The sequence below is a fragment of the Contarinia nasturtii genome, unplaced genomic scaffold (genome assembly GCF_009176525.2).
Source record: "Contarinia nasturtii isolate CC-2019 unplaced genomic scaffold, AAFC_CNas_1.1 Cnas_scaffold_4311, whole genome shotgun sequence".
NCBI classification, from domain to species: Eukaryota; Metazoa; Arthropoda; class Insecta; order Diptera; family Cecidomyiidae; genus Contarinia; species Contarinia nasturtii.
In genome coordinates, this window is record NW_022201606.1 from 60,920 (window position 1) to 75,508 (window position 14,589).

At 33.4% G+C, this 14,589-nt stretch overlaps 6 protein-coding genes across 8 annotated transcripts in view; 2 read left to right on the forward strand and 4 right to left on the reverse strand.

The window, feature by feature from the left end:
* The window catches only part of LOC116350582 (probable multidrug resistance-associated protein lethal(2)03659), a 9,166-nt gene extending 7,100 nt beyond the window's left edge, over positions 1-2,066 (reverse strand). The window contains exon 1 of one of the 2 annotated variants that reach the window (XM_031782420.1): positions 1,614-2,066. The gene's annotated coding sequence lies outside the window, so the exon portion shown is untranslated. Of the gene's footprint in view, positions 1-1,254; positions 1,383-1,613 lie in introns of those variants that run through there. The other variant, XM_031782419.1, reaches the window with a different exon arrangement.
* Positions 1,926-7,628, forward strand: LOC116350601 (RNA polymerase II subunit A C-terminal domain phosphatase SSU72). 2 transcript variants are annotated; one of them, XM_031782444.1, is made up of 5 exons: positions 1,926-2,029; positions 6,749-6,983; positions 7,048-7,177; positions 7,241-7,369; positions 7,436-7,628. In XM_031782444.1, exons 2-5 carry the CDS (start codon positions 6,763-6,765, stop codon positions 7,535-7,537), a joined length of 582 nt encoding a protein of 193 aa, XP_031638304.1. In that variant the 5' UTR covers positions 1,926-2,029; positions 6,749-6,762; the 3' UTR covers positions 7,538-7,628. The 2 variants fall into 2 exon arrangements, with proteins under 2 accessions (XP_031638304.1, XP_031638303.1); XM_031782443.1 differs by lacking the exon at positions 1,926-2,029 and adding an exon at positions 6,586-6,610.
* LOC116350586 (formin-binding protein 4-like) lies at positions 2,672-6,459 on the reverse strand. Its single transcript, XM_031782424.1, has 9 exons — positions 6,307-6,459; positions 6,116-6,205; positions 5,758-6,044; positions 4,668-5,390; positions 4,466-4,599; positions 3,277-3,470; positions 3,146-3,207; positions 2,878-3,082; positions 2,672-2,811 (listed from the first exon to the last, which is right to left on the reverse strand). Exons 1-9 carry the CDS (start codon positions 6,314-6,316, stop codon positions 2,753-2,755), a joined length of 1,764 nt encoding a protein of 587 aa, XP_031638284.1. The 5' UTR covers positions 6,317-6,459; the 3' UTR covers positions 2,672-2,752.
* Positions 7,616-9,983, reverse strand: LOC116350585 (large subunit GTPase 1 homolog). The gene is made up of 5 exons (XM_031782423.1): positions 9,792-9,983; positions 9,288-9,709; positions 8,315-9,222; positions 8,032-8,237; positions 7,616-7,944 (listed from the first exon to the last, which is right to left on the reverse strand). Exons 1-5 carry the CDS (start codon positions 9,888-9,890, stop codon positions 7,690-7,692), a joined length of 1,890 nt encoding a protein of 629 aa, XP_031638283.1. The 5' UTR covers positions 9,891-9,983; the 3' UTR covers positions 7,616-7,689.
* Positions 9,984-10,172: 189 nt separating this feature from the next.
* Positions 10,173-11,628, reverse strand: LOC116350599 (sperm-associated antigen 7). The gene is made up of 6 exons (XM_031782441.1): positions 11,396-11,628; positions 11,230-11,326; positions 11,011-11,167; positions 10,774-10,945; positions 10,556-10,712; positions 10,173-10,477 (listed from the first exon to the last, which is right to left on the reverse strand). The coding sequence occupies exons 2-6, from the start codon at positions 11,306-11,308 to the stop codon at positions 10,353-10,355; spliced, it is 690 nt and encodes a 229-aa protein (XP_031638301.1). The 5' UTR covers positions 11,309-11,326; positions 11,396-11,628; the 3' UTR covers positions 10,173-10,352.
* A 252-nt stretch (positions 11,629-11,880) lies between these two features.
* LOC116350594 (gastrula zinc finger protein XlCGF57.1-like) lies at positions 11,881-14,159 on the forward strand. Its single transcript, XM_031782434.1, has 7 exons — positions 11,881-12,149; positions 12,214-12,769; positions 12,850-12,989; positions 13,074-13,136; positions 13,232-13,351; positions 13,547-13,669; positions 13,753-14,159. The coding sequence occupies exons 1-7, from the start codon at positions 11,985-11,987 to the stop codon at positions 13,882-13,884; spliced, it is 1,299 nt and encodes a 432-aa protein (XP_031638294.1). The 5' UTR covers positions 11,881-11,984; the 3' UTR covers positions 13,885-14,159.
* Positions 14,160-14,589: the final 430 nt, after the last annotated feature.

Consider the following 14,589-nt stretch of genomic DNA (forward strand, 5'->3'; position numbering starts at 1 on the left):
AAAAAAAAAAAAAAAAAAAAAAAAAAAAAAGGTCCTCACTTTTTTGGCGAAATTCCCTAGCAAATTTAAAGAATTCTTTGAAAATTTTGAAGGGGTAACACTTCGTCAGGGGGGGGTAATCGGACCCCTCGGACCCCTGCTGAGGACGTATGAAATAGCGTCTATGACTCATTTCTCTCATGTTTTATGCTTTTAAGAAAAACTCAGTCTGTAAAACGAAGTTTTTAATTCATTCCATTTAAGAATTCAGGTGCAATGTGACAGGTGATTATAGTTAAAAAAAATGTTATTGACGATTAAAAGACTTATCAAAAAAAGTCGTGACTATTTCGGGTAAAAACGAGCGCCAGAACGCTTTAATAGATTATACGTGAACAAGAATAGCAAACATTGCCGGCACATGTACGTCAAACTATTTTTTACTATATATGTTTCTATAACTTCATTAATGTTGAACATTTGCATTTTAAACAAGGTCAAACATTCTATTTGCACTTATATTGTGCTACCAACACTTGTGGAGGCAAGTGGAAAATGTTTTACGGTTAACTGAATTAATTATTGATGGGAAAGTGATTGTTTTGCATGGAAGTTGTCGATTGTGTAATGTGATGCATGTTTTGTTTTTTTGTTTTGACTATAGAACATATGCACATTTCAATTAAATGAGCTCACAAACCGCGTTGAACATACAATACACGCCTCGCAATTGCATTAACCATAATGAATTTGAATCTAATGGAAATGCGCCGATGAAATGAAGTCATCATAAAAAGACAATTATTTTTTTTTTTTTGTAACTGTGAATCGAGTACACTTTTGTTGTTTTTGTGTTGTATTTGATATGTTAACATTAAAAATAAAATTTAATAATAATCGTATGATACGAACTGATATAGATTTATTAACGCAAATATTCGAAAGTTTTTTACTAGTTTAATTTGGGCGCTTTTGACGGCATTCTTTATCAATGTTCATTCATCCATAATGATTATAAAGCCGAAAAAAATATTTTTGCAAAGTTATCAAAGTTATTCAACCTGTTGAATCGGTGACTGCTTGTCGCGTCATTCAAAGCAGATACTATTTGGCTTAGAATAGTTTTTGTAAATTGTCTGCCATGCATGATAAATAATGTGCTCTAGCAACCGCACGGCTTCTGATAAGTAGAACTGAACTTTGCTTCTGTTTAAGATAAATCATTCTTTTGCGCTATGGAAACTGAATAAAAATGTGAGAACTTTCGTAACTTACGTAATTCCAAGCATAAATATAATAAATGGAGAGTTTGCATTTCACTCAGAACTTGTGATATAGAATTGAGCGTTTATACTCCAACACATATGCATTTTTTATTGATTTTTATTTCCGACCAATTGTAACCTTAAATACGCTACAAAAAGTAAACAAGTATATTCGATAAAATATGCATAAGATTTAAATCCCATGCGGCGTTTTCGGTGTGAAATTAAATTGTGCGAACAAAAACTGGCAATCATTTATTTTATGTATACAATCGGCTGGGATTTTTTGTTAACTTATTCATAGCAACGGCGCCACAAATAATTAATTCCCTTTCAATTTAATATTCTTCCGAAAAAAACTTCACTTACACTTTGCGAACAAAACACACAGTAGCAACTAGATTGTGTAAAGCGTGCACATTTGTTAGAATGGCGACACAGACTGAGCTCTGTTCCGAAGTAAATTACTGCCCGAACACAAAGAATGAACGAAAAATGACGAAAAAACAAATCACGGCAAAAACTGTCGATACTCAACAAATGATATGCTAAACAACGCTAGAAAAAATTATAAATACACCAAACGAACCAAAGTTGAAACAAGAACGAATTTTTAAATACTTTCTTTCACTATCTATACATCGCGACTCAGTGATATAGTGTTTGATTTTACAGTTAATTTTGTCAACAGTGACGGCACACAACAATTCATTTATGACTCCAATTGAATTGTGACTGTAAATCGGAATTCACTCTATCAATTGAACTGCGTTACAATACACACGGTAAGTGTACACATTTGATGAGTACATTTTAAAAATATAACAATAAATCGTATCGATCGAATACGATTAAAAACCAACTATGAAGATGTTTCTTTTATTGATAAATACTCAATATTTCACTCAAAAAGTTTCTTCTATGTGATTGGATCAGAACCAAAATTTGTATTTTGAACATATGATATATTGGATATACGATATTGTTTGAATACTTAGAATGCAAATTGACAATTCGAAACGTCATTAAACCAGCTGTCAAATTCAACCGGTTTAGAATAGCCTTACCATTTTTATTGATTTCAACCAACAGATATATTGAATTTAATATAAATGACAATGTGAATAAACAGAACTTCTTATTCTGATGTAAAAAAAACGAACAATTTTGAAATGATTATATTGATAAACAAAATCATAAATTAAATTGAACGGTTTTTATTGCCTTTTCAGCGTCTTTAAATGAAAAGTAAACATTGGGACTGTAAATAAAGTGACAGAGAGAGAGAGAGGGAGAGAAAGAGAAAGACTTTGCGTGAGCACCGCACATCAATAAAATCGTACTTAATTGAATTGTTGATTAAGATTGACTTTTGAATTAATCGAATCGTCTTACCCAGAAAATAAATGCAAAAGAGGTTCTAGTTGGTTATTTTTAGAAAAAAATGTTTATTTCATTGAAAAAACATTGGTTTAAATACACAGTCAATATGCAGAATTCTCTTATGATTATCCATCGAGTTCTTTTTGCGCTTTTTGCCATTTATTTATCCATGTTTCGAGATTACCTAAGGGGAGAATCACAAAAGAAAAGAATAAAATTTAAAATAATCGATTAAGTAATAAGAGATTACCAGATCGCCATGGTTCCAATTTTTTCGATTTTTTCTTCTTTTTCAATTTTTTCTTGTCATCGGTTTCGGAATTTTCATCTGGTGAAGCCGGTTGATCCGGATTTGGTGACGATTTATCACAGGAATTTTCATCGTTCGTCGTAACGGGATCCAATTTTGCGATGTCCGAATAAAATGACGCCAACTCATCGTCCAGTGGCTTTTCCTATCAAAAAAATGTGACCGATTTTAATGTGATTAAGATTGCAAAAAGGTGCCTAGTCATTACGTTATTATCTTTGATCGCATCGCCAGTTGCCCACGTTGGTGGTGGAGGAGCCTGATTGAATTCTGTAAAGAGTGTATTGCAAGTGAAAAGTTGTTTTCTTTATGTGTATACGTATTACAAAAGTTATATACCTGTTGTTTGATAGTAAGCAGTAGATGGGTCCTCATTCTCATTGGGTGGTGGTGTCGTGCACGGAGATATGTCCATTGCATCGTCATCAATAACAGTATTCTCTTGTGAAATTTCCTCTTTCAATTCATCTTCCGGATACTCCCACTTGATATCACCGGTTGTCGTATTTTCGTAGCAATACAGCGCCTTTTCCCTAAAATTATACCACACAAACAAACCGTTCAGAAACTTTTCTTCACAATTTTGTATTTCAATTCATAGATTTCTTTTTTGTTTAAATGGTTTGCGGACAGTCTTAGAATTAATTCAGAGACAAAAAAAATGCTGGTGCATATTCGAATGCAAGTGAAGCATACACACACAATATTTTTGTTCTTCAAAACTTTGAAAGGGAAATCGCACTCTCGACCTGAATTGATGATTCGATATAGCCAAAAAATCAAAGTGTTATTAGTTCCATTTAAAAAGTGATAATCAATAAGAAAAAAAACAAACTTTTACTTAAAATAGTTACCTCAACGAAGATCATTTTTGTTTGTTTGTTTTTCATTTGTTTTCGATTCAAATAGATGAAAATTAGCAAAATTCTTACAATCATTGAACATGTATATAGTGTATCCGCTCTCCAAGTATGTGTCATCATTTTTATTATTCATGTCGTTTATACTGAAAATAGTACTATAAAAAACAAAACAATGCCAGTTCCGGAAAAATGTCAACAACTGCCTTATCAAAGCCGATAAATTAAAAATTAAAAACAAAAAAAAAAACACAAAAGAAGTAAAAATACAGTAGACATCTGGTCGGGGATTAGATTGTTTGCGTTTCACGATGATAAAACTTCATTTATTTTTATATGATTGTTGAATACAATAGAATTATTGTGATTTCAACGAGATGATTTGTTTTACACACACCATTTCACCAAATGACGTGAAGATCTTCACTGCTTACGAAATAAGATTCTTTTTTTTAAATATAAATGACTAGCTCAACGACAACATAATTCTAAATTGTCGATGCAGATAAGATATGAAATACAATTGAAAGTTGTTATTGCTCTGTGATACACAGAATGTACTTGAAATCAATGTGATTTTTGATATTTATAGCATGACGAACGAATTTTATAATTGATCGCAAGTAGATAACCCTGAAATGATGCAATAACGATGATTGTTTACGTACCGATTCCACAAGCATTTCCAACCATTTGGCGCCGCATCACTTTCCAGTTTAATCAAATCGTTTGAGATATTTTTCATCCATTCCAGCAAGTAGTCTGAATGTAATGCCTCCGCAACATATGCCGCTTGTAAGGCCTAATGATAAATACATCGATTCAATTAATATAATGGTATATGTTTTGCCGAGAAACGACCTGACTTACTTGCAATTGAATTTGAATAATTTGAACCGGTGACACATCAACCCTGCCTTGACATAAAAAGTTCAATTTTGCTGCCAAAAGTTGTTGTTCATCCTTTAATTCGTCGTTTGCACTATCTTTTTTGTCATCGGACTCTTCGGATCCATTTGACGTTTGTTTTTCCATAAATTCGGTTTCACCTTTTTGAAAATTACAGTATTTATTCTTCAAATCGGCAATCGGATTGGTTACATCTTTCGCCGGTTCTGTGTTTATTTCTTCACTTATATTTGCACGTTTAACTTGCGTCCTACTGGCGCTAAATTCAATCCTTCGTTTTCGTTGAAATGTTTTCTGCGGAACAATCTCTGTCTCATCTGATTTCTCATCAACTTGATCAGAAGTTTCTTCCGGTTCATCTTGTCCAGTGTAAAGTTTTATATCAACTGTTTCGTGCTGCGGACTTCGGCCACCTGTTATAATGCTTGCAAATGACGGTTTCTCTTTATGCACTTCGGTTTTCTTTGGTGATTTGGGGAGTTGAGAGTCTGATTGAAGTTTGTCAGTGCTCTGTTCGTTTGGTATTTCGATGGATTTTATTAATTGACTTTTTGCTGGGTAACTATTATTGGATGATGGAAACAATGGCTTTTCGGATGGCGTCGAAGTTTCATCATCTGAATCGTCATCACTGTTGTATTCAGGCACCAGATTCAATTTAGTTGTGGCTGTGGCTCGAGATGACTGAAAGGCAGAATGTTTTTTCTCTTCATTAATTTGCAGTTTTCAAATATATATATATATGTAAATGGGAAAATATCTTCCACATTTTGGAAAATGCAAGAAATAAATCAGACGTTCGCGAATCTCAATAATGATTAAACAAAAGAGACTCTAGCCAACAATTTCATCATAAACACCAACATCAACACCTGCTCGAAATGAACAAAGTGCGAGGCCTCAGATTGAAAACTATTTAAAAACATCACTATTATCAAACTGACAAACAAAAGTATTACTACTTTTGTTCTCAGTCTGAGCAGTATCAGATTAATTATATCCTCATAGGCCAATTCCATTCAAAATAAATTCCCAAATATTTTTCACTTACACTTTCGCCAATCTTATTTTGACCCCAATTAACTGTATCACTATTGTTTGTTTCAACAAAATCAGCCGGCTTCTCCCATGATATTTCTCTTGTGATTTCGTTAAAATAATATGGCGCATTATCATCGGTATAGCAAAGAATCCATTTTTTTAAAGATTGTGTATTTTTTAGCACAGCCTGTTCCAAAAATTGCTGATATTCAGCGGGAATTTCCCAGGTCACTTTTTTTGTAACGATATTCCAATAGTACGGATGACCAGAGCTTGCATCTGTGCATTGTGTCCAATCTAAAAATTTGCTCAAAGAAAAACCAACAAAATTCGAATCATATATTTTACACGTCATTCTAAATTATTACCCGTGGTAATATTTTTTGTGGCCTTTTTACGCTCTGAATCGTCATTATCGCTGTCCGATTGGTAGTCTCCTACTAAATGGGCTAATTTATCTATAATTGAATAGCATACAAATGACAAATGTTAGTGATGATACAAAGAATTCTTTTTTGAATTTCCCGTTATGCATTGCAATACAATTCAAAATACTCACTGGACGCCATTACAAAAAGAAATTCTATATTAATTTATAGCAATATACAAAACATTTTATAAAAAATTGAACGAGAAAAGCATCGACAAATTTTTTTGATGCGAAAAGCGTGTGTTTTGTAAAAGACACTTTTTTTTCTATTGTCAAGCTGTCTGTCAGTGTGCAAAAAAAGAACCGGAGGCTATTTAGTACTGACTATTGTTGTCATTAGTATTATCGTTTAATTTAGTACATCGTTTGCATTTAGTAATGTCAAATAAGACCACTTCGTGACAGCATCAATTCAATAAGTTCCATTATCTCAGTATCCATCATTTTTCATTTTAATTTGCTTGATTCATTCGATTTCCATCAGCAATTCCATCGAATTTTTTACAAGAGAATTGAAATTAAACGAATAATTCGGTTGAATTTTACATCTTTTTTTTTGAAAACCACATAGAAAACTTGTTAGTAATGAGTGATTTATCGATTGCGGTCATTTGTTCGTCGAACATGAATCGTTCGATGGAAGCCCATGGATTTCTAGCGAAAAAAGGATACAAAGTACGATCTTTTGGAACGGGAGAGAAAGTAAAACTACCAGGAACTGCACTGGACAAACCGAATGTTTACGAATTTGGTTCATTTACTTATGACGAAATCTACAATGATCTCGCCAACAAAGACAAACAATAGTAATTGGATTCCGGTTAATTTCGATTGGAATTTCAATTAAATTGCATTCATTTTCATTTGCAGTTACACACAAAATGGTCTTCTGCACATGTTGGACAGAAACCGAAGGATAAAGAAATGTCCAGAGAAATTTCAACATTGCACTGAACAATTTGACCTAATAATTACAGCAGAGGAAAGAGTTTACGATCAGGTGAGTTTCGTGACAAGTGCCAATACAGAGAATTATTGAATTTTTTTATTGAATTTTTAAAAGGTTGTTGAATATATGGAATCGAAACCACCATCAGATAATAAGACAGTACACATCATAAACATTGACATACAGGATAATCACGAAGAAGCAACGTTGGGTGCATTTTTGATTTGTGACTTGGTTGCGATGGTTCGTAAATGAGACTTCAATACAACTTGATTTTTATCAATTGTTGTCAAATGTTTTTTTTTACAGTTAACCGCTACCGATGACTTGGATAATGATATTGACGAATTATTACATGAATTTGAAGCAAGTAGCCAAAGGTCACTACTACATTGTGTCCTATTCTACTGAATCAAAGACAGAGAAATAAACTGACTAACTTTACCTATTGAACACCAATTATTTTCATTAAATTGAGTCAATTGAGACTGCTGACACATTATTTAAAAAAACGAGAGTTTATTTTATTGAATTTAAATTACATAGAAAATCAGAATGTTCATTTAATGTTGGTCTAAGTGGGCGAATCTTTTTCGCAATTTTTCTCGTTTTTCTTTTTTCTGGTGTCGCCATGGTTTTTCAGCCATATGAATATTGTTTAGACTTTGAACGGATCCACTTGTTGTTGATACGATTTCATTCTCTTTTACCAATCCACGAACATGTTGCAAATTTGTTTTTCCTTTTATGTATGCAACGCGAGAAGTATCCTCAAAGAATGCGCCATCGATATCTTTGGTCGTTTTCGAATGGTCAATCTGGAATGAAAATCAAAATTTAAAAACATAGGTAAAAATGTGTAAGGATGCTGTCTACATCTATTTGTGAGGATGCTGGCTACTTACGCGCAATGCACGTCGTTGTTGATCTGGCATTGTTTTTTCGCATAGTTCACGGCGCATTCGTGGTGCATATGTGTGGAATTCTTCTTGTTTATATCCAGGTGGAGCATGACAATATAACAATCGACCATTTACATAATCTTTGAGCACATACCGAGCTGTTCTTGATTGATCCGGTTGTCCTCTCGCGGTCATAAATCCCCGATTATCTATATTTCGATAAAAAAGAATTTTGATTGTACAACAAATACTTAATAAGAAAGAAAAAAAAACATTTTCAACGTACATCCATAGGCGAGCAGCAATTCCTCAGAATACGGTGCTCTATTTGGATCTTCCCCTTCCTGTGGTTTGGCAATCATAATACCGTATTTATCTTCGAGCGTATGACGTGGAATTTGTGTTAAAAGCATATTAACAGCCGGTACATGATCTCGCATTTGATCGATGGGAAGAATTCCGTTTAAAATCATATCGGCTTTGGTTAGCACAAAGCTTGGCATTACCAAACCGGGACAATCACACAATAAAATATCTTGATCCAAGTAAAGAGTTTGAAAATGTTTTGTCTTGCCCGGTGTTGCTGATACCGAGACCTTCTTTTCAATCATAATCGAATTAATTGTGCTACTTTTTCCCACATTTGGATAACCAACTAAACCAATGGTTGATAAATTTTCGGTCACTTTTGTTCCATTATGCATTTTACGGAATAATTCAATTAATTCAATACGTGACAAAATCTTTGGATTATTCAGTTGGTGAACACTCAATTTTTTCTCAATTATTTCAAGTTGTTCTTCGGCTTGATTCACAGTTTTGGCAATTTCATTGGTAGCCTCTTTAATGCTTTCAACAGAAATATCCTTTTTGTGTGTACTATTCTCGGAATCATCATCATCATCTTCCTCTTCACTCTTTGCTGCTGATTTACCTGCAGCTTCTTCTGAAATTGCCTGCAAAGACTTTGTATTTTCCTCCGTGGCTAGTGTGGCCGAATAGAATGCAACGCGAACATTTTCCTTATCAAAATAACTGGCCCAAATGGCTCGCTGTTCATCGGTCAAAAAGTCGGCTTTGTTGATTAGAATCATATTCATTTTATCTTGGCTAACTTCTTTTACATACTTTTCAAGATCTTCACTTCGAAATAATAATGGATTTCTGGCATCAACAATCTGAACAATGACGTCACTGCGTTCAACGAAATTTTTCATTTAATTCTTAACCTGGGATTGTTGTTAATTTCAAAATCTTACCTTTTTTCAACAACACGCCACAATTGACGCCAAAACTCTAAGTTTCGTTCGTATGGTGTCATCAATAGGCCATCATCTTCTTGGAGCAGGGCCAATCCACGTCGCCATTCCAAAAAACTTTGATTCTCTTGTGCATGTAAATCTTCGACTGTTGTTTCCGCCGTCCAAACGGGTCTACGTGGAATTTTCAGTAAATCTTTTTTGTCAACGTGCTTCTTTTCAGTTTCTGCTCGTTCGGTTTTTGACAGCAGTCCAGCGTTACATTTTGAATTCACAAATTGAATGTTCAATTTTTCGGCTTGAAATTCAGTCCCCGCTAGCTCGGCGGTACGTAAAAATTCTTGAAACGATGACTCCTCCGTTACTGATTGCAAATTCAAACGTCCCCAATCATATCCATCTTGAAGTTCTGTGGTGTGCAACTGTTGATAATGTTGTGAATGTGACACAGTCAATACAAACAAAGGAATTTCATCATAACATGCAATGTGGAAAACCCCTTACCATTGAATTATTGTCGACCGTTCGACGATGACCCTGACCGAAACGATCACGTATCAATGATCTACCCAAATTATTCGCTTTCGATTTCTTACCCATCATTTATCGCGTGAAAAAATAAAAAACAAATAAAATGATGTTCGACGGGAAAAATGGACCCACACGTGCAAGAAATGTGTGTCTAGTAAAGTTTGTTTGAAGTGTCACTTCTTTGCAACTGTCAAAATCAATGTTGCCAGAATGTTATTGTTATTTGACAAAATCCGACTTTTGACAATTTAGTTGATGCTTTCAAACTTGAAATTGATTTTGGACTCATTTAATTGAAATATATTTTTAAAAAACACTGCAGTGTATAAAAAATGAAAAGAAAAATCCAATTTATACATTTAATGTTGTATGAAGTATTCTATTTGGTCATTGGTAATTTGTTTATTTACACTATGAACGAAACATTATGCATTATACATAGAAATAAGCCTACGATAATAATTGTATTGTAAGTCGTAGCCAATGTTGTGGCAATATATATATGATTATTATATATTTGTTCATGATGATCACCTATTCGGCGGTTGAATTGTCATTTATGGACGTTGTGGCTTGTGACAGTCTCATTTTCTTTTTGGCTTGTAAATCGGCCTGCACATCTTCAATGGTACGCATATCTCGTTTGTTTTCACTTGGAACTGAAATTAAATCAATTACCACATTACTCGGAAATGTCTTTGTTAAAATGGCCATAAAAAATATGACTTGTATCTTACCAAATCCATAACTTTTGTTTGTTTCGGTTTTCTTGGCTGCTTTAACAGCAGCTTCTTGTCCAATTAAATGAGCGTATTTATCTTTATAATTTGAGTTTGGTTTCACCTCTGTCGATTTGGTTTCGCGAAATTGTTCCATTTCTTTTTCTTCCAGCCGCTACAAAAAGAGGAAAAAATCAATTAAAAAAATGCCCAAGATTTTTTCATGAACAAATTACCTTTTGAGCATATTTCTGTGCAGTATCTTTGTTCCATTCCTCGCCATTTCGTCGGGCGCTAATTTCATCTTCAGACGGTGGAAGATCCTTCTTGTAAACGACAATGTATCTATCGACGTCTTCGATGCCAAAACTCATTGCTGTCAGACCGGCTATTTGAGATACGTCATGCCTGCAAACATTTAATCATTTATCTATCATTATTTATCCATCGAAATCTATTAATTGATTACATACACAATCGATCGATAGAATCTATTAAGTGGCTGAAATTGCAGAAACTTTCGATTTTCATCTTTGATAAATCGATTCACTCGCTCCTCACAATACGCACGAAATTTGGCCATTTCCCGTTTTTCATACTCTTGTTGCTTTTCCACTTGTTCTTTTTGCTCTGTAAATACGGTAGCACATCAATTTTAAAATTCAATAAATTCCACATAATCAACTACATACTTTTCATTTGTTCTTTTCGCTTTTCGTCGATCTCCGGAGGCTTATCCATCGAATTTAGAATCGAACCAAGCAAATCCATTGTCGTTTATAATATTGTCTGTAGAAGAAAAAAATGCACTTTGGATATAGATTACACTAAAATTTCCTGGATATTATTGATACTTACACTTAATTTGTGACAAATGTGATGAAAAATATTTGCGTATTGAAATATGATATTTTTAGATTGTTCCGTCAAAGTGGCGAAATTGAATGGATCAAACAAAAGAAAAAGACTACTTTCTGATGAGCTTGAAGCATTTTTATCCTTTATGTGAAACTAACAATAATAAAAGTACACTTTTGACATTTAATGTCTTCAAACATTGAGGTTGGTACTAAATAAATTCATTTGCAGTCAGATTTCAATCATTCGATTGCATTTGAAAATTAAAAATTTTTCTCAATAATTTGTTGACATTATCTCATCACATTATGCGACAAACAGTCGAATGTATGCATAAAACGGCATTTTTACATCGTAATTTGTTGGTTCACATTTTTTAGAACTCATTTGCAACTGTCACTGCTAATGGCTTTGTTTGCTTATGTTTAACTGTCAAAACATATTGTGAATCTTGTCGTCAACAATTTTGAATAGGCATCATTTGTAATGAAATTGTGAATAATTGTTTTTTCCATCGAATTTATTTAAATTTTTGTCCAAATAAATTTTAAATTCCTGTGTTTTGTCTTGATAAATATTAAAATAAGCAATGGCAGAGATTGATTTGCCAGACTCGATGAACGAGTTAACTAAAATATGTCGCATTTGTTTAAACACATCTGATACTGAGTATTATTCGATGCAAGATTTCGGTAAAATTTGCAATAAATCCGTTAAAATTTCGGAATTGCTCACCGAGTGCACGTCAATCGAGGTGAATATATAATAATATAATCAAACGGATTTTTTATTTTTAAATTAATTTAATTATCTTTCAGTTTAACGAAGACACCACTTTACCACTATCAGTATGTTCCGAATGTTTGCTGCAAACATGTAAAATCTACAAATTCCGTCAAATGGCATTCAAATCAAATCTCCTGCTACGGCAAAAGATGCAAAAAGTACAAGAAAAAGCGGAAAAATTGTGTGCATCGCCGAAGGTAGAATCGTTGACATCACATCATGTCGAAACGCTGGCTGCCAAAGATGAAAGTGAAATGGTTGATCTGATACAACAAAGCGAAGATGAAGTCGAATATGTCACGGTGATTTTAGATAATGAAGAATCGGAAAGTATCGAAGAAACATTAATGGACGATTCAATTGAAGAAATCGAGGGTGATGAATATATTGTTGAAGAAGAATCACTCGATGAAATTCCAAAAATGTCACTGAAGAAACATCGTAGCCGTCGACGAGATAAAGATGGCAAACACCGATCACTCACATGCAATGTATGTAATAAAACGCTAAGCAATTATTCTTCGTACAAATATCATATGCAATTACATTCCGAAGTAACGCCGTTCCTGTGCAGCGAATGCGGCGAAGGTATGTCAATTTAAAATTCAGTGCAATTGGGCGCATAGCTTTGATTTGTTCTTTTCTCTTTGTATTGATCCCCGGCGTAGGATTCAAAACTAGAAATGCTTACGACGGACATTTGGTTACCCACATGGAATCTAATCCAAATAAATGCAATGAATGTGGCAAAACTTATCGACAAGCCGCTAGCTTACGAAGCCACCTGTTGACTCATTCAGGTGAAAAAGTATGTCATCACATTTTTATCTTTAAACTATTTCGCTTTCAACAGCAAGAATGTGTAAAATGTAATTTGCATTGTATTTTCCAGCCATTTAAGTGCGAAATTTGCGGGAAAGGAATGACACAAAAAAGTGGTTATAAAAAACACTTGGTAACTTTTTATCATAATATATCATTGGTTTTAGATTTCGGTTGAATTGAATTTTTAAGTGGCATATTTAAAACAAATTGATAATTTTTTTAAAGCTTACACACACAGGTGAATTGCCATATTCATGTGATATTTGCGGTAGAGGTTTTCGTTATTCGAGCAATTTGATTATGCATAAACGCAGCCATATTGGTCGTAAGGACTTTGAATGCACGGTAAGTTATGGTTAAAAGGACAGATATAATTGAAACTGAATTGATGTCAGAAACTTAATTTTTCATCGGACTCGTTTTCGAGTACTAAAACGATGATTCAATTTTAATGAATCTATGCTCTTAATTTACTCTCTTTATTCTTTTATTTCTTCTCTTATTTACCAAACTATTTCTGTTTTCTGATATACTTTTTAGGAGTGTAAGAAAAAGTTCATCAGTAAAGAGCAATTAAAGCGACACGTGGCCATCCACACAGGCCAGAGGCCGTTCAAGTGTTCAGCTTGTGATAAATGTTTCAATCGACGAAGCACATTAACGGTAACATATTCCAAATTCCATGTGCATTCTTTCTTATCGTTTTCTGAATAAATATCATGGTGAACATTTCATTTCTATCTTAGATTCATCAAAAAATTCATAAAAAATTCAAATGTAATTCCTGCACCGAACACTTCGACACTAAAATCGCTTTATCAGCACACGAAAAATCGCATACCGAAGAAAATTCATCCAACGACAATCAATCAAGATAAAGCTGTATCAATTCATATAATGGCGGCCGTCCGAAAAACTTTTGAAATGTTTTAAGTTTCAGTATATACTTTATATTGAAATTTGTTTTCTATTACATAATTTATATTAATTTTCCACCTTCAATTTCACAATCGCCGACCAAGCTGGTTCATGTTAAACATTAATCATCTACCAAACATGGAGTAAAATTTGATAAAATAACCCGATAAAATAATCAAACATTTATCCAGTAGGTTGATAACGATACAACAGTGAAATTGTGTACAGTATTGTTTTTTTTTTTAAATAAAAGCAACGCTCAATTTAAAATTCTACCTCTTATTTATTTCTCCAATTTATTATTGCGAAAAATAAATGTGTCGCGCTCGTATTAGTCATGATCACGCAGACCGAAAAATGGAAAAAACAAGATCAAATAGGAATGAAGTCATACATTCAAATGCGCATTATAAATTCACGAAAGCTACTTAAGCGATATGTTTTTCGAGGGAAAAAATTAACGAAGCTTCCTTTTCGATTTATTTTCTAAATCAACAAGAAAACATTTGTATTTGGCAGCAGATTGAATAATGACACAAAAAAATAAAGTATTATCAGCATGTAAAAGGTATTTGTATAACAAAATTATCATATGCGTCCGATTTTTGGTATTGACTAAGTTCGTAATGTAATTAATTCCAATATATATTAATAGATAATTTGAA